Source organism: Bombus terrestris, chromosome 3 (assembly GCF_910591885.1).
Source record: "Bombus terrestris chromosome 3, iyBomTerr1.2, whole genome shotgun sequence".
NCBI classification, from domain to species: domain Eukaryota; kingdom Metazoa; phylum Arthropoda; class Insecta; order Hymenoptera; family Apidae; genus Bombus; species Bombus terrestris.
The window spans coordinates 16,085,750-16,105,380 of NC_063271.1; the positions used below are offsets into that span (position 1 = coordinate 16,085,750).

The window sequence follows — 19,631 nt, forward strand, 5'->3', positions numbered from 1 at the left end:
TATTTAGTATTAGTGAAAAATTAGCACACGGTATGAACAGTAGTTTTAAACGCACTATTAGTCTCAAAAACGATCTCGCTATTTACCGTGGCTTATCGACGTAGCAAACAAAATTGGTTTTTCCAATAATTCGATGATCTTTTTCCCGATACTTGTGTGATACATTTTCAAATCCGTTCCACATTTTGCACGTATAATAATAATAATCAGCATAGTTTTGTCTCGTTACAGCGCCAGTGAAATTTCGAAATTCATCGGTGCGATATACCCAATGGCTTGAGAAAGCGTTCCAACGTTTATCACGGAATGTTTTCACGAATGTGCGATGCGTGTCATGCGAGATATTTGGAAATTTCGCTGGCGCTGTAACGAGACGCGAGTATTGTATTGGAAAAATTTGAAATGGATCGGAAAATGTATATGGAAGTTACAGGACCTTTCTCGAAAATTATCGACAGTTCAAATATCAGGTTGTACAACAAAAGAGTCTTTCGTTTTATAAGAAAATAATAGACGCACGACGTTTCTTGTTTCCTTTATTTTATCGAACTACGTACGTTCCATTTTGTTCTATTAAGGTAAAGACCACGACATTTGACAGATTAGCTGTCGTGTTTATATAAAGATGCATTGTCGTAAAAGACATATTCGTAGAGGAAAGACACTTTTGGGGCAACCTAATATTTGGCTGAACCTGACAAAACTGTACGCTTGTAATAAATAAAAAAAAAGCCTGCTACGCCCTTTCGATCATTTCAGGTCCAGTTATGTGTGGGTCGACCCAATTACGTTCTTACAACGTTAGAGAATACCTTCGTTTTGAAGAAAATGAAAAAAGATCGCACATTTTCGTTTCAATTTTCTTGATTAAACCTCTTCTCCCAACGTTACAAATATGTTTTATTATCGTTAAAATAGGGACAGACTCGAAAGTACAAAAATTGAAGAGTCGCAACTGATGTAACGAACATAATCACGATAGTCGTGTCTCGTTACAGCGTTAACGGGATTTCAAAATGTTTGGCATAATACGCGATCCTACGCAAAATTTCCGCCAGCTCAGTGAAGTTTCGGCTATCCGAGTCTCGTATTATACGATGTGTTTCCAGCTTTCTCCTAACTGCGCGTTTTTTTTTCGAAATTTTAACGCCGGCACCGCGCGAACAAAGTAAGTAGATTAATTGAACTTTTAATCGATCAAATAGTCAACTAAACTGAAACGCACGTACGATGTTAAGTTATCGAAATCAATTTTACGATTTTACCGTACGAACGCCGGTATCATCCGACCTTTCGGTATTTTCCGAGTTTTCTATTGTTCGTGTGATACGCGTCACCTCGGAACGATCAAGATTATTCGAACACTTTCGCAAGCCATAATAAGATTACAGAAAAAAGTACTTTGCTGTGAATACACGTTTCATCGGAGGAATCGAAATTTGTACAGGACGAAGTAGCGTCGTTCGAACGAAGCTGCGATAGACTTAAAGTTGGGCTGTACAATTTCTAGATTTATATTAATACTATAGAACGAAAAGACCCAGAGCTCTATGAACGTTCTAAGAGAACGGATCTCCTTCGGCGTAAATGGCGCTCCTTATCGGCGAACGGCTACAATATCCTGAATCTTTCTTTTCGACGGTTTCCACGTCGATCGAGAGAAACTATTCGTCGAAATGGACTATCCGTGGCTGATCTATTACGGTAGAAAGTGAAAAAGAACGTAAACGAAGGAAATGGCCAACATAAAGGACGATAACTGTTAATTTAAACGTAATAGAACGAAAGAATACGACGTATTCGTTAAAGGATATTTAAGACAATTTAAATTAAAATCGATTTTCACACGACGTTCTTCGATTTTTTCCAGAACCAGATTATATCTATGATAACGTTTCGATAATATCGTTTTATGCAAAAGAAAGCCAATTATATGATTGAAAGAAGAAATTTGGATCAACGTATGGATATCCTTCTATTTCGTTGCACGAGTTGCGAATAACCTGTCGAATAATGATAAAGATAGAAACGAATATGACAAAGGCATAACGAAGGAACTAATATTCAGAATTTCGTGCGTTTAATTCCTCGAAAATTGCACTTTTAAACGCATCGGTCTCGCAGTTCAACCTGCCGGGAACAAAGAATTTTATCGGAAACATCGTTCTAACATTTCAATTTTACAAACGTTTCGCTCTGCTTCGTTAAAAGCTGCGCGTATTTGGTAGATAGAAAATTATGCACATACGTTAAAACGTATAACGCGCAACAGGCAAGGATATACGCGTACGCGCTGCAAACGCGTTAAAAGCGAAAAATATCGCTGAAATTATTTTCCCATAATAAAGAAATCGTCGGGCCTCTTACGAATACAAAAGATAATTCGTTAAGATTATAGTGTCTATTAATTTTACCATAACGAGTTTAACAGAGCTTTCGAAACTAAAAGCTTTATCACAGACGATAAACCCTTTGAGTGCTGAATACTCACGGCCTATGTCGTCCATACGGACGACGCGTGTCTAGCGCTGACGATCGCTGTGGACGGAATACTTTTTCGTTAGACTGAACTCTGTTGATTAACTATTCAAAGCGCAAATCGTAATAAGTTATAGTAGTTTAAATGATTAAAATGAAAGAGATTAAATGATTCAAGAGCGTTATTTTTTAGTTATTTTTAATTATTTATTATAAACATTGAAATTTACAGTTAACTAGAATTTGGGTAATAAACTAGAAAACTAAATTTAGTAAATATGTAAAATCCCTAGAGTTCATGTAGGATAGGGATTCTTTTTGTTTTACGGGTAGCACGACAGGCTGTGTTTAACGGAGAGATCGATACGGACGAGCAGTTGAAGAAGTACGTGTTCCCCAGACGGACGGACAGAGAGTTACATTAGAGAGACAGACAAGGTTATAGAATAGTTGTTTAAGATTGTAAAGACTGAAGATTTAAGATTTAAAGACTGAAGAAGAAAGGTCGATAGCTCAGGACGTTCAGGTAAACATTGCACCAAAGACTTATAATTTCCCGTTTAGATAATCATCGTTATTGATTGTTATAGACGCATATTAATTGTTGTTCATTTTTGTATTTTATCAAATCATTTCATAATAAAAAATACTCGATTTTCAGACTTCAGAATCGATCCCTGAATTATCCCATTATTGAACCTTATAAATCGATTTTCGCCACGTCATGCCGCTGAGAGTTAACCTACGCGTCGTCATGACCGAGAACGCGAAAGGGGAGAAGATAGAGAGTATAGAATCTATCAGAGGACCAAAAGACGAAATGTGCTATATTTTCCCCCCGGAATATCAAGAAAGAAAGTACCATCAACAATTATTCAGTTTACCAACAGTGAAAAAGACCGCAAACAGTCTAACCAAGGTAGGCCAATATAGAAATATTAAACTCACAATAGACGATGAGACAGCAGCACTGTATACCGATATGGATTCAAACTTCGTATTCTGAGACATTGTCTTAGAGGAAGCAGAAATAACCTCCACAAGAAAAACAAAGACGGAAATCGAGAAACTCAACCTGGACATGGAAAAACTTCTAGAGACCCTTCAAAGATGAGATAAGAGGGAAATAGAGGAAATAAACTTCAATATAGAACGATTTGAAGGAACTCAGAAAGCCACAAACTGGATATCAGAGTATGAAGAGGAATGCAAAAAATACAAAATGAAAAGCGATGAGGAAAAAGTCAAAGGTTTGAGAAAGTACCTAGGAAAAACAGCAAAAAGGTGGTACCAGACAAATCTATTGAAAGCTGGAGGACACAACTGGGAAGATTGGAAAGAAGCATTTCTCAAAGCCTTTAAGAATAAAGGTTGGCCGGCAATACGATATGCTTACAACTTTAAATACCTTTCAGATTCATTCGTAGAATATGCAATAGAGAAAGAACGACTAATATTGGAAGTACAAAGGGAAATGGATGAAGAGGTGAGGATACACCTGATTGTCATTGGATTACCTATCGAAGTCCAGGACAAAATCGAAAGGGAAAATATACAGACAACAAATGACCTAATAGGAATATATTTAAATATATTATGCAAACGTTGGACAACGTTATGTTTTGTTAAGCTAACAGGATACACTAAAAGTACATTATCAAGAAAGGGGATGTGGCCCGTAAGCAAGTATGTTCTTCTAGATATGACCAATCAGACAGTACCTGTGATGCGGTTATCTCGGAAGTATATTGCGGAGTCGGTAGAGAGCGTTTCCTGACCTCTCGCCAGGGAGACAATAGATGAGGATTTAAGGGTGTCGAATCGGGATCCATGCAACGCGAAGGCGACTCGTTCCTTCGCCCTTCCTCTTCCTCTTCGCCCGATGTGCTTTCCTCTATGACGATTTGAGGCTCGCCATAGTTTGCCACATTCACATTCGGGCTGTACCATTGTCTTCTCATCTTGATTTAGAAAACTCTCACTTGAACATAAATAAAACGTTTCTTCGTTGAAACCGTATCATAGTGGAGAACGATCGAACAGTACAAAAGAATGAATAAAAATAAGTCACATTTTTATTAATTTTCTTTTGTATCTAAAAACAAATCTGATAGATTCAAAGATACAAGATCTTCCGATCTTCCTTTATTGCACGGACGAGCAGTTGCAGAAGCACGTGTTCCCCAGACGGATGGACAGAGAATTACATTAGAGAGACATACAAGGTTATAGAATAGTTGTTTGAGATTGTGAAGACTGAAGATTTAAGATTTAAAGACTGAAGAAGAAAGATCGGTAGCTCAGGACGTTCAGGTAAACATTGCACCAAAGACTTATAATTTCCCGTTTAGATAATCATCGTTATTGATTGTTATAGACGCATATTAATTGTTGTTCATTTTTATATTTTATCAAATCATTTCATAATAAAAAAAACTCGATTTTCAGACTTCAGAATCGATCCCTGAATTATCGCATTATTGAACCTTATAAATATAACACGAGTTAATAATTTAGTTGTGTGTGAAAAATTAAAAAAAACCCATACATGCGTCCTTAGTCCATGCCGAGCACTTACAGAAAACGCATATATATGTCCTTAGTCCACACCGATAGCTTTCGCCAGACACCTATATGCGCCCACAGCACTCAAAGGGTTAAAACACTGTTCTTTGTATCATTTCCCTATTTATAGTTGCGATATCGGGAATAACTTTAAACCGTTTTAAACGTCGTTTACTCGATTAACTCGCGCGTAACGATATTTGTCGTGGAATCTCGCAAAGAACGTAAAGCACACGTAACGATTCATCGATAAATCGATTAACGACGTTGTTACGATTATCACGAATACACCCGTTAACGATATTTTTTCCATTTTCAGGTTGTTCGCGAATGAAAGGGAATCGTCTCGAGAAAGAAAAATCGCTTATAAGTATTTGAGCACATCGAACTTTCAACGCTCGGTAAGTATTCGTAAAATCCTACAAAAGTATTACAGCCATCTCGATCGTTTAATTCGATTAAAAACATTTTCGTTTTTAGAGAATTTATTCAACGGTAGTCGTTCGATGTACTAGGTTGTCCGAGAAGTTTCTTTCGTTTCATAAAATGGTAATAGTTGAGCAACAATTTCTATTTTATATCATTTTATCGAATTAGGTGCGATCCATTTCCTTATATCTCTATTATTATGTTCGTGCATAATTCGATAAACTAATATAAAAGAAAGGACATCGCGCGTCTATTATTTCTTTATAAAACGAACACAACGTATTAAGTTGCCCGAAAAGTGTCTTTCTTTCGCAAAAAGAATTTTTTACAACAGTGCACCTTCGTACAAACGTGAAAGTAAGTCTGTGAAATATCGCGGTGTTTATCTCAACAGAACAAAACGGATCGTACGTAATTCGACAAAATAATATAAAAGAAAGAACGTGCGTCTATTATTTCCTCATAAAACGAGAGAAACATTCCGGACAACCTAATAGTAGCGGTACAGCAAGAATAATCTTTCAGAGGCGAATCGTATAGAACGGATAAAAAGAAAAAATAGGAAACTAGGAAAGTAGAAAAAAGTCGGAGATTTCATGCGAAAACGGAGAAGCGCACTAGTGCGCGACGAGTTTTCCAAGCGTTTTATCTACGACAAATGCAAACACCATTTGGCTGAACATCTGACAGCACAGGCGGTATGACCCATGTTGAACCATGTTGATCGAAACGACGAAAGGTCACGCGTTAGCCTGCGTTGACAAAACGGTGCCACTTGAATGGAATCATGCGATTTCTCTTACCGTATCGTCGTTTGATCCTTCCGTCGATTCTAATGGAAAATTGAAATTTCATTTCTGTTGCTTCTTAACAACACGACATAACGAGAAATCGAACGACTCGTTGTTATTTCATTTCGCTCTATCTCCTCGTTTTATTTATACATCTTTTGAAAAGCTATCGTCGATAGCGTTTTTAAACAGTTAACCGCGTTTCATGAATTAAACACGTCGAGAAAAATGTTAATCTCGGTATGTTTCATCTGTCGTATAATATAAAACATTACCATTTACCATAAAAATTCCAAATTTTAGTAAGAAGCGCTAAGAATGTTATTTAGTGGTACGTTCGCTTTGTCAGTAAAACTGAAAAATTTGATTTGTTCCTTTGTTATATCGGTTATTCCCTGTACAACGTATTCCTTTTTATAAACTCAGTTGATTATTTTCACCGATATATCGGCTATGCCCGAATTGTTTACGCAATTTTGTCTGCTTGCAAATTGAGTGGATGTTTTACTGCGTGTGTCCGGTATTCCCCGATAACGATCGAAATATAATACAGAAAATATAATGCGATTCAGTTTTTTCGTCGAAGGTGTGTTGAATAAATTATCGAATATGCAATTCCACGAACACGAGCTTCGAAAGTTGCTCCACCATCTACGAGTTCAACCGTAAAACCTACGCTTCCTATCAAAAAACATTTCCCCAATTTTATACCAGTTATATCATTGATCGAATCCACTTCACGTTGCTGGTGTTAGATTTGCGAAGTGCCACTTTGTGCGATATTCTGTTTCGAGAAATACCACACTGGGAGGATCCACTGAATTTCTTCTATCTTTTCACATTTTTCTTGTTTACGAATTTTATTATTTTGTTACAATTTTAACATTTTATGTGGGAAATAATTCATTTTTTCGAAGAAAAATGTAAGCCATCGTCATTTTGGTTTAACGTCGTCGTAAAACTTATAACAGGAACACGTAACACATTTTCTTTGTGTTCGACGTGTATACTCGTCGTCGTTTATTTTTATTTGCATTTTATTCACGTTGATTTCTAAAACTAAATTCCACGGTTAACTGGTTAACAGTACATCGCGCTTCGTGAATATTTCAATTCACTCTTCTATGCTAAGGAATCGTACCAGTCATCTGATGCGTCATTCGTCTATCATGTAACACGGACGAAGAAAGGAAGAATTTCTCGAGATTTTACGCAGAACGAAAATTTGTTTTTCGATATACGCTACAATTTTCAGACACTCCTGCTCGGACAGCCGAGGAGGACGGACGTGTCTAGACGGTCGTCCTCTCCAGGTATAAGTGAATAGTGAAAAAGTGCTCCAAAGTAATAGTGCTGCAAAGTGATAGTGAGGAGGAAATAAAATAACAATGCAGATACCAACTATAAACATAGCAACAAAAGGAGAAACATATTATATAAAAACCAAACAAACCAACATGGAGACAGAAGAAACAAAAGAGCATCGGGGACAGGAAGATAGCAATTCAGAACATGAAGGATACTACCAGGATGAAAGCTGAAAGCCAGTGAAGGCTAGCAAAAAACGTAAAACAACCACAGACACAAGTGCCATAGGAAACCCAGTCACAGAAAAGCAGCGATGGCTGCAAGAATTACCACTAAGTAACTCCTTCAACTCACTAACTGAAGAAATAGACTCTGACCCCGTAAGTAAAACCATTACCCAAACAAACCATATTACAAAACCACCACCAATCTTTGTCGAGGCCCAAATAATAGACCCGCTCATTGATCTACTAAATAATCTAGAAGAGAAAAACAATTACACAATAAAGCAAACAAAATTGGATCAAGTAAAAATTCAAACAAACACACCAGAATCATTTAGGAAAGTTATAAAAGCATTAAAAGAAAAAAATGCCATCTACCACACTTATCAGCTTAAAACTGAAAGGAGCTATAAAATTGTCATAAGAGGATTGCATCCTAAAACCAACGTACATAAACTAAGCGATGAGTTAGCTAAAATTGGACATCAAACTAGAACAATAAACAATATAACAAGATTCGACACTAAGCAACCACTACCACTATTCTTAATAGAACTTGAACCCAGAATCAATAACAAGGAAATATATGATATCAAACAAATACTAAACACAATAGTAACAGTCGAACCACCACGACACAAAAAAGATATACCTCAATGCATTCGGTGTCAACAATACGGACACACTAAAAACTACTGCAACAGAAGCCCAGCCTGCGTCAAGTGCGCAAAAAATCACTTAACTGCACACTGCCCATATTCAGGAAAAATAGAAAAAGTTAAATGCTTCAACTGTAACGGTAACCACCCAGCCAGCTATAAAGGCTGTGAAGTAAGAAAACAACTACAACGAAAACTGTTCCCGCCCCTACGAAGCAGGACAAGCACTAACACACAAGCCCATCATGACAGCACAAAACCTGAAACATTACCAAATACAGAGCAAGCAATAAACACCAAACCTATCAGCACCAACACCATTGGTGGTCTAAGCTATGCTCAAGTAACCAGCCAACCAACACACACACATAACCAATACCACAGCAATAGTAACAACGACACTGCAGAAATCAAAGAACTGCTCAAACAATCCATAAAGAACACCGAAATGCTAACCAGAATGATAAGCGAACAAAATGCAGTACTCAAACAGCAAACCCAACAAATCACAGTCATGCTACAACTAATTACAAACGTGCTAAGCAAAAAATAAAAACGGACACTCTAAAAATAGCAGCCTGGAACTCAAACGGCCTACAACAACGGGCCCTCGAAACTAAAACATTCATATACAATAATAATATAGACATATTACTTGTCTCAGAAACACACTTCACTACAAAAAGCTATTTGAAAATACCATACTACACCATATATGATACCAAACACCCCTCAGGAAAAGCTCACGGAGGGACAGCAGTGATAGTCAGAAACGATATCAAACATTATCTTCACAGCCAAGTTAACAAAGAATATTTACAAGCAACCACTGTTACAGTTCAAACTAGCAGCAACTACTTCCAGTTGTCGGCAGTATACGTGCCTCCGCGACACAAAATAACAACACAAATGTGGGAAGAATACTTCCAGGACCTAGGGGACAAGTACATCGCAGCGGGAGACTACAACTCAAAGCACACGCTCTGGGGATCAAGAAACATTACACCTCGAGGTAGAACACTGGAAAAATACATTAGAAATAATAACCTCAATATATTATCCACAGGAACACCGACACATTGGCCGACTGACCTGAACAAAAAACCAGATCTTCTGGACTTTGCAGTTACAAGGGGACTAAACACAAATAAACTAAAAATAACACCCAACCTCGAGCTCAGCTCCGATCATACACCCATAATAATTGAATACAGAAACAAACCAATTCACTATAGCAAACCAGAAACACTATGCAATAAAACCACCAATTGGCAAACTTTCAAAGAAATAATAGAAAGCAAAATAAACTGCAACATCCCGTTAAAAACTCCTGAACACATAGAACAGGCAGTAGCAACATTGACAGCAACTATTCAGGAAGCAGCAAGGACAACCACTACTCCCGAACCAACCAGCAGACAAACAATAACAATACCGCAAGAAATACTCGACAAAATCAAAGAAAAAAGAAAAGCAAAAGCAAAATGGCAAAAATACAGAACCCGAGAAAACAAAAAACACTTAAACAAACTTGCAAAGGAAATAAAAAACAAAATAAAGGAGCACAACGATAACGAATTCTCAAAGTTCATAGGGACACTCTCCACACACGAGAACACCAACTATTCACTATGGAAAGCCGCGAAAAAAATAAGGAAGCCTATAATACCCGTCCCGGCAATCAGAAAAGCAGATAACACATGGGCAAGAAGCAACGAAGAACAAGCTGAAGAATTCTCCAACCACCTCTACAACACATTCACACCACACATTACCAACAACAGCAACCTCAAAAGTCATACGGAGGAGGATCCACAAACCACTGCTACCGCAGCCGACAAGGAATACACCATACCTAAAACATCGGCACAAGAAATTAGAAACATAATTGATAAAACAAAAAACAACAAAGCGCCAGGAATCGACCTAATTAATGGTAAAATCTTAAAAAACCTTCCGCCAAAAGCAATAAGACTAATAACAGTAATATTCAACGCAATTCTAAGAATTCAATACTTCCCCAAACCATGGAAATTAGCACAGATCAAAATGTTACATAAACCAGGCAAAGACCCGCACCAAACTGCATCTTACAGACCAATATCACTGCTTCCAGTATTTTCCAAAATACTGGAAAAGATAATATACGACCGCATAAAACCAATAATAGAGACAAAAAAACTAATACCGGATCACCAATTTGGTTTCAGAAACAAACACTCCACGATAGAGCAAATGCACAGGCTTATAAACGAAATAATAGTAGTACTAGAAAACAAGGAATACTGCACAGCCCTCTTCATAGACATAGAAAAAGCATTCGATAAAATTAACCATGAAAGTCTACTACAAACAATTAGGAAACAACTCCCGGAGCAAATACACCACTTAATAAAATCCTACCTAAGCTGCAGAACCTTCGTAATAAAAATCAAGGACACACATTCTCAAGTTAAAGACATCAAGGCCGGGGTACCACAAGGAAGCGTCCTAGGCCCAATACTATACACATTATACACGGCGAACATACCAACAACTACCAACAGCACAGTATTGACATTCGCGGACGACACAGCTATACTAGTCAGGCATACTAACCCAGAAACGGCAGTCAAAATACTACAAGAACACATCGTAAAAATAGAAAATTGGCTACGAGAAAAACAAATAAAAGCAAACCCCAATAAATGCAACCATATTACATTCACGCTACGGAAAAAGACACCACCAAACATCCTATTGAACGGCACGCATATAACGCAAACAAAGCATGTCAAATACCTAGGACTCCACTTAGATCAAAAACTCACCTGGAAACTACACATCAAATCAATAGTAGAAAAAATACAGAAAACAAGAAGACAAATGCATTGGCTAACAAGCCGAAAATCCAAACTAAGCACAGAAAACAAGTTAAAAATATATAAAACGATCATAAAACCAATCTGGACGTACGGAATACCACTATGGGGGACGGCAGCAATGAGCCATATAAACAAAATAGAGGTAATACAGGCTAAAATCCTCAGGACAATAGTAAACGGACCTTGGTACGTCAGAAACAAAGATATACGAAGGGACCTGGGAATGCCAACGGTCAAGGAAGAAATCAACAGATACTCCGAGAAATACAAATTAAGAATAGCAACACACATAAACCGGCTAGCTGCGGAAACATACAAAATCACAAATATGGACAGAAGACTAAAAAGGAAGCACCCAGCAGACCTTATAAAGGACATAACCTAAGAAACACGAGGATGGTACCCCGCTGGGGATAGCCACCAACATGCTAATTTAACCGTTAAAAAATTCCACCAAATGTCCAAATTGGACAAATTGTGAATTTTAATAAATAAATAAAAAAAAAATAACGAGAGCGATTCGCAAAAGAAAATATCGACTCGCAACATTCGCTCTGGGCACGTGCTGCGTGAGCGCGTCTGCGTAATCCGTTTTTAACGGGCGAAAAAGTCAGTGTTATTGCTAAAGCGAACGTACTAGGAAAAAAGTAGCGAAGCGTAGAACTTTAAAAATAAAACAACATTTTTCCACGTTATATTCCTTCTGATATTTACGAAGCCTTCGTGTGCCAAAAGAATCTGACATTCTAATGTGACAATAAACAGGAAATCTTTTAAGCAAAAAGAAAAGAAAAATACATATATCTCGAGTTCTCACTGGGATTAGGGGCGTGTAACGAATCTTCATTTGGATTAACCATTGTTGTTATACGATATGGATGATATTTACTGGTACCGATATGATTACAGTACCGATATGGTACAGAGTTTGACAAGTAACCGTGGCAATTAGATACTCGAGATGCCAATGACAATGATCTTAGGTTCAATAACGAATCCACGGTCAAAGGGATAACAAATACGTCTTCTTCCAAAGTCTAAGTCGTACTGAGCTTACTTGTCCACAATTCAAGTGTAACTTGTCTACTTACTTGTCTACAGTATAAGTAGAACTCCCTCAGTCCAAATGGAACTGCACTTATATACTCGTCTCTGTACCCCTCGGGTCAACTATATTTTTAAGGAGATCTATACAATTACTCCATAGCTTTGTTAGGTAAAAACGTCCATGCCATGACCGTGGCTATGTTTAGCGACCAGTTGTGTCACTTCGAGCCCAAGCCTACTGTCATAAATCTCGGGTAAACATAGTCGGATTAAATCATAAACAACTACTTCTGAGTTTTATTATTTAAGTGCAGCTATAATAAAAAGTCTAGACTAAAGTATTGGGGGTCTTCCCAAAAATTCCAAAAGAAAGGCCCCGATGTCCTTTTATCTCCAACATGTATATAGGAGAAATAAAATAGTATAGTAATTTTTTAATTGCACACTAAATTAGTATTAAATTCCATACGATATTTTCAAAGATCTTGTATCTTTGAATCTATCAGATTTGTTTTTAGATACAAAAGAAAATTAATAAAAATGTGACTTATTTTTATTCATTCTTTTGTACTGTTCGATCGTTCTCCACTATGATACGGTTTCAACGAAGAAACGTTTTATTTATGTTCAAGTGAGAGTTTTCTAAATCAAGATGAGAAGACAATGGTACAGCCCGAATGTGAATGTGGCAAACTATGGCGAGCCTCAAATCGTCATAGAGGAAAGCACATCGGGCGAAGAGGAAGAGGAAGGGCGAAGGAACGAGTCGCCTCCGCGTTGCATGGATCCCGATTCGACACCCTTAAATCCTCGTCTATTGTCTCCCTGGCGAGAGGTCAGGAAACGCTCTCTACCGACTCCGCAATGTACTTCCGGGATAACCGCATCACAGGTACTGTCTGATGGTCATATCTAGAAGAACATACTTGCTTACGGGCCACATCCCCTTTCTTGATAATGTATTTTTAGTGTATCCTGTTAGCTTAACAAAACATAACGTTGTCCAACGTTATTATATTATTGCATAATATATTTAAAGAAAAAGATTGATCGTACCTTCTGATCTGAAAAAATAGCTCTGTTTATACATTATACATTATATATGTGTATGGGAATTGACTAGTGTCTATATAGTTTCACACTGACAAAATAGTTTCGAGTTACTTGAATATAGTTGCTTGATTCAAGCAACTGTATGCGTTAACAAAATAGTTCCAACTTACTTGAAAATAGTTGCTTGATTCAAGCAACTGTACGCGTTAACAAAATAGCTTCAAGTTATTTGAAAATACTTGTTTCACTCAACTGCACACATTAATAAAATAGTTTCAAGTTACTTGAAAATAGTTGCTTGATTGAGGTAACTTGACCAATCTGAATCATCATAAAAACTTGGAAGGATATTTCAGGCAAAATTACAGGTTCACATTGGCAAAATGATTTTAACTTACTTGAAAATAGTTGCTTGATTCAAGCAACTGTACACGTTAACAAAATAGTTTCAAGTAACTTGAAATTAGTTGCTTGATTCAGGTAACTTGATCAGTCTGAATCATCATAAAAACTTGGAAGGATATTTCAAGCAAAATTACAGATTCACATTGGTAAAATAATAGGTTCACATTAACAAAATGGTTTCGAATTGCTTGAATTCAAATCGTTTGACGAAGCAACATGACTAATCTGAATAGTTTAATTGTCATCTTTATCCATGACTCGCATAGTCAATCGAGCCATTCGGAAATCACATTGACCAACTCCAAAATTGAAAAGTAGTGAAAAGTAATTACAAGTATCGCAAGTGGTGAGACAATATGCGATAAAAGTGAAAAGATGAGCGTGGCGTTAAGCTCTAAGGAACTAGAGGTTTTGTGAGAATCAATCGTGTATTTGGACGATGAAATTGCGAAATTATGAGATTGTCCAAAGATAAAATTGGTCAATTTGACTTTCGCCAGGCTCGATCGTCACTACGACAGTTCTCGCGTATCGAAACTATCTTGATGTTTGTGTCGACAGATGAGACGAATGAGCGATCGTGGCGGAGAAGGATCAGGACCAGCTCCTCAGCTAGATGGCCGAAGAAATTCGGTCGTTACGATGGAAAGAGTGTCATCGACGTTGTTTGGCAGTAATCGTCAGTTGGACGTTATGGACAACATCGCAGACCTAAAAGCGAGGAAGGTAAGGATCTTTCGTTTATTTTAGTCGCTCTATCTCCGCTAGTTTGCAGACTAAGAAAAACCGAGTTTAAAGTTGACGAACTTCTATACGATCGTGCGAAGTTAAGATTTGAAAGAACCACATATTCGTTGCTCTCCAGGTATACAATTTTCATCGTATTATTTATTATTTTATTCTTTGTAACTTATAATTATTTACACATCATATCGTTCTTTATAACAATGTACGCATACGTGGATTCATCAATTACTTTTTTTTTCTTCTTTTTTAGATGGAGTTAGAACAATTATTAATTAGGCGAAAATTAACAGTTAAAATTACGGACGAATCGAGTCGCTATGGTTTTCATTCCTTGTTCGTCAGGAGCCTCGCTAAGGAAGCACGTCTTCGTCGGTGAAGCTTATAGCATGGTCGCGAAGAAGCTTATTTTTCAATTGGAATCATAAATTATTAAGCAATAACATAGAAATTTGCTTCATCCCACGCTCAATCGCCAAGGACGTGTCGTAAACTCGGTATCTCCGCAGGGTAATTTGGAATTATATTACAGCGGTACAAGTTGCCGAACTTCCTCACCCGCAGAGATATCGTGATCTTCTCGGAAAACTAACATCTCGTGTTAGTTCAAGTAGCGACCCATCTTTGCCAGTAGAAGGCGCGCCAAGAGCACGTGAAAGGCTGGTCATGACACTCGCGGCATTCACACCTCGAACACAGAAAAAGATACTTGTTAACGTTCAAGCGGTTCAGATATTGATCAACTTTCGCGCGACACAAACGTTGTTCAAACTTGGAACGCTACAGGCATTTTTCAACTCTGTTACGAGCAAACTTATACATATTCATTGAAGACATACGAAAGAATACGCGCTGTATTCGTTATCATGCGTTTTTTTTTATTAGAGTTCAGACTTTTATGGATCGTCATTATTGAAACAGCAAGCGTTCAGTTCTGTTCTTCCCTACGTGCTCATAATCTTGGCTGATAACCGCCATTCGCTATATACATCGTTGGTATCGACGTCAAAGGATTAATACAGACAAATACGTCCGTACAATCCGATTTGATTGATTTTAGATTTTGCATCAAACAGATCTCTATATAAACAGATAATTTCTGATTCTAAACATTTGTATTGCTTCTTCTTCCGCTTTGAAATCCTCTACAAACGCCTTTTATAGTCGTTCAACTTTTCAGCTTACAGAAAAGAACATTACGCGTATTCCTAGCAATCGCCCAAAGACTCGAACGTGTGCTTCGATAAAGCTCGCTTAACTTTCATCGACACATCGATAACTTTGCGTTCCAAGATGTTATTACGCCCTAGAATCCCTAACATAATTTTAGAACCAGAATTTCTGTGCAAAACAATTCCATCGCTTTGTCACGTTTAACGGCTCAATCATCGAAACATGTATCATAACGCACGAATTATGATAAAAAAGAAACTGTCTTTCGAATAAAAGCAATCCGTTTGCCAGGTGCGCTTAAGGATGTACAGGACGTCGACGGAGCAAGTGTACGAAATGCAGCCGCTGGAGGGTAACAGTTCTGTTCAACGTTACACTGAACAGCCGAAACAACGATTCTTTGAAATGCCTACTCTGTCGGTTTCGCCGACGTCTTCTCTCCGAAAGCGCGTCTCGGAACTGCCAAGAGCCGCGAGAGCACCCGTTTTCGGTGCTGCGGGCATGGTCTGCTCTAATAGGGATCTGATATCGATCCTAAGCTCGGTAGGGTCTTCCGCGACGGAAATGTCGAAGAAGCCGGAAGATTTAGCAACGGCCAGTTCAAGTCTTAGGTTCGATGAATTGAAGGTAGTGAAGGCGATGAAGAAAATGTTCGGTAAAAAGTCCCCTAATAGCGAGGTCGTATGGGACAACACTAGTGGAACCAAAGTGGACGCTCAGGTAAGTTGTATTTCTCGTTACGATATCGTTTCTTGTTTAAGAGCCATCATAGGTGAAAGGAGGAATGAAAAAGAAAATCGTAAATCGTAAAATCTCTTCCAGAGAATGCACTTTATCGTAAAAATTAATAAAGTCAACAACAACGTGAAATTAAATAATTGTTGTTTGATATTCTGTATTATCGATATAGGTGAAACGTGGAGAAGATAATTTGCAATCATTGCGGACAATATCGCAGTGACATTATTATCAATCGGTAATATTAAAGATAAAATTCATATGGGATGAAAACAGAGCGTCAAAAGTGGTTATTTTTCGATCTTCTTGCGAAGGGAAAATTCCTGCAAAATGTTTAAGAACGGCTCTCAACAAGGAATAAAAAATGTTATTACAGTTCCATTTTCGTGTTCGTTTTTTTTTTTTTTTTCTACATGATCCATGTGAAATAATTCTTCAGATGCTCTGCTGGTAAATGAATCGACGTTTGTAATAGAGGAAATATGAAGTACAGCGAGATCGTTGTTGGCTATTGTTCTACACCGATATCGACAAAATAATTCTTCGACAACTCTATTGATAAATCAATTGTAGTTTGAAATCAAAAGAATCTGAAGTACCATCAGTTTGTTGCTACGAGAAAAATAGCCACCAACGATCTCGCAGTAATTCGGATTCGTTCGATTTTAAACTTCAATTGTTTTACCGACAGAATCTCTGAATAATTATTTTGCTGGTAAATTCTGCTGGTATATCGATTAGAGTTTGGAATCGAGCAAATACGAAGTACAAGATGGCTATTGTTCTCACGTAGCAACAGTCTGATAGTATTTCAGATTCGCTTGATTTCAAACTTAGTTCCCTTGGTTTAATTACTGATTTATCAGCTGGATCAAAATTTAAAGAAAATGAAGATCAAGTGTAGCGCGTAAGTTTGACCTCTGCTTAATTTTTTCATCTCTACACTCATCTTTTTCAACTTCCATGTCACATTTCGTATAAATGCTAATAATTCTTTCTTTTTTTTTGATAAATTCTCTTAAACGTCGCACAAGAATTTTTCGTTCGCGAGGAGATGCAAAAATGGCCACTTTTTGACTTAGGTCAAAATTTGCAAATTTGGGGTTAGCCCCAACTTAACCACACTTTTAATCCAACATGAATTTTATTTTAATATTACTGATCTCTGATGGTGGATCTGCGATACTGTACTTAATGATTGTAAACTATCTTATCGACCTCTCATCTATATTAATAATATAGGAATATTAAATAACAGTTAAATACTTGAATATATGTTATTTGATTTGTTTTAGAACGAAGCTCATTCTCTGGAGTGAAACTTTTAGTTTCTCTTTCTTACGCGATAAAGGAGAGGTGCAAGGATTTAAATATTTATAACATTATGACCTTTATTCTTTAAGCATGAAAATATTTTAAATACAAGCATATAAATATTACATATAAATATTTCTATTTACATATACATCAAGTAAATTTACATATACATTTTCATCTTGGTAAAAAGAGCATGTAAGTTATCGTATTTACTATTACGTATTTTAACGCGAAATCTCGTTTCATAAAAATTTTCATTCAAATACGTAAACACATAATATTCATAAATTTATAAGAACAATTTTGTCCGTAGGTATTTGGTAGCGCAATTGAGAAGATATTAACGGCGCAGAAGGGAAACGATACGGAGATACCGAGGGCTTCCGGGTCGAGCGGAAAGCCCTCGGTATCTTCGAACAAACCAATGTCAGGTGAAGTGACAAATTTGTTTTGGAATAGCAAGAACCAAAAGCAGACGGAATTCAGCGAACCGTCTCTCTGTGCTTCCCTAAAGGACCTATTCAAGAAGTAATGGGGAAGAACAAATACTAATAAATGTTAAGTGTCTCTAGTTTAATTAACACTTCTTTATCTAAGAATTTCTTCCCTAAAAGACCTATTCATTATGTAATGTAGAAGCACAAATACTAATAAATGCTAAGTTTCTCTCGTTTAATTAACACTTATTTATTTAAGAATTTATTCAGAGATTAACACGACCTAATAGATGACTGACAATCTGGTGTAATTCAAATTAACGAGCTATACTTTCCTTGTACTTTCTTATTGCTATACCTCTACAATATTTTTTTATAGTATCTGTCGATTTTAATCTCACACAAATATCTAATAAATGTGTATACAGTAGTTGACGAAAATATTAGATAGAAGATTTTTGCCAATATATATTATGTGTGTTAGTGTTTTTCTTCACTTCACTTCAATGTAACGAGACGTGTCTATCATGATTACACCGGTAAAAATTGAGACTAATTTGGAAATATATATATGGAAGCTAGAAGTTGCTTATTGCAGACGTACACATAGCAAAAAACTAATGTACAATGTAAAGAGTATTTTTAAACATATGATTGATTAGGTAGTAAAAATGCTCCTACTAAAAATATTGTGACTTATTTATACAATACATAATTAACTGTCCAAATACCGATGGTAATCAATAAGCATCTTATAATTCCTATTTACATTTGTTTCAAAAGTTTCTTTCGTTTCATAAGGAAATAATAGATGCACGACACTTTTTGTTTTATATTATTTTCTCGATTTATGTATGATCTATTTTGTAGTAATAGAACAAAACGAAAGAAACTTTTGAGACAGCCTAATGCATCTTGAAATTCATGAAAAGCTTCAACAAAGTATTCATGGAAAGTTTCTGTAAGCGTCCGAGTACTTTCGTGAGCCGTTATATGTATAATAATTCGTTACAATGTTAGTGATAGCTTGGAAAGTGAACTATTTTTATTATACATCTTTTTACTTTCCATATTACGCTCATAGATACTCTAAAACGCCGCGATACTAACTCTTATCTATCATGTTTACGAATGCCTATAATTTGTGAAACCGCTTCTGATTTTACGGAAATTTTGCAGTTGCTTGATGAATGAAACAGATTTGTTAAGAGAATCACATGTTATAGATACCTGAACTGTGATTTATTTAATATATCTTTCCTGATTTGTTATCCTGCAACATTTCCATGTTTTACGAAGCTTTAAATTAAATTTCACAAGTTTATTTTCCTTAAGCTAAAGACGATGCTCGTGAAATATTTATTTCTGAAGTAAAAAGTAAAAATATAGCTTACATATT

At 36.7% G+C, this 19,631-nt stretch overlaps 1 protein-coding gene and 1 long non-coding RNA gene across 5 annotated transcripts; both read left to right on the forward strand.

Annotated features, from left to right (window-relative positions):
* The first annotated feature begins 2,750 nt into the window (after nt 1–2,750).
* On the forward strand, nt 2,751–18,471 carry LOC125387199. Of its 4 annotated transcripts, none has more exons than XM_048414602.1 (7): nt 2,991–3,004; nt 3,140–4,791; nt 5,363–5,444; nt 12,998–13,257; nt 14,385–14,549; nt 16,032–16,460; nt 18,109–18,471. In XM_048414602.1, the coding sequence occupies exons 4-7, from the start codon at nt 13,018–13,020 to the stop codon at nt 18,325–18,327; spliced, it is 1,053 nt and encodes a 350-aa protein (XP_048270559.1). In that variant the 5' UTR covers nt 2,991–3,004; nt 3,140–4,791; nt 5,363–5,444; nt 12,998–13,017; the 3' UTR covers nt 18,328–18,471. The 4 variants fall into 4 exon arrangements, 3 of the variants coding, with proteins under 3 accessions (XP_048270560.1, XP_048270559.1, XP_048270561.1); XM_048414604.1 differs by lacking the exon at nt 18,109–18,471 and adding an exon at nt 16,651–16,709; XM_048414603.1 differs by lacking the exon at nt 3,140–4,791 and having other exon boundaries at nt 2,751–3,004.
* On the forward strand, nt 14,550–15,410 carry LOC125387200. The gene is made up of 2 exons (XR_007227765.1): nt 14,550–14,688; nt 14,821–15,410. It is a non-coding gene; the product is annotated as an uncharacterized LOC125387200 (long non-coding RNA).
* Nucleotides 18,472–19,631: the final 1,160 nt, after the last annotated feature.

Excerpts from the sequence above, each read along its gene's own strand:
- LOC125387199 (XM_048414603.1), top strand. The coding sequence starts at position 13,018 with ATGAGAAGACAATGGTACAGCCCGAATGTGAATGTGGCAAACTATGGC. Across the intron at positions 14,550-16,031 it reads CAGACCTAAAAGCGAGGAAG|GTGCGCTTAAGGATGTACAG; the intron begins GTAAGGATCTTT and ends TCCGTTTGCCAG. Across the intron at positions 16,461-18,108 it reads GAACCAAAGTGGACGCTCAG|GTATTTGGTAGCGCAATTGA; the intron begins GTAAGTTGTATT and ends TTTTGTCCGTAG.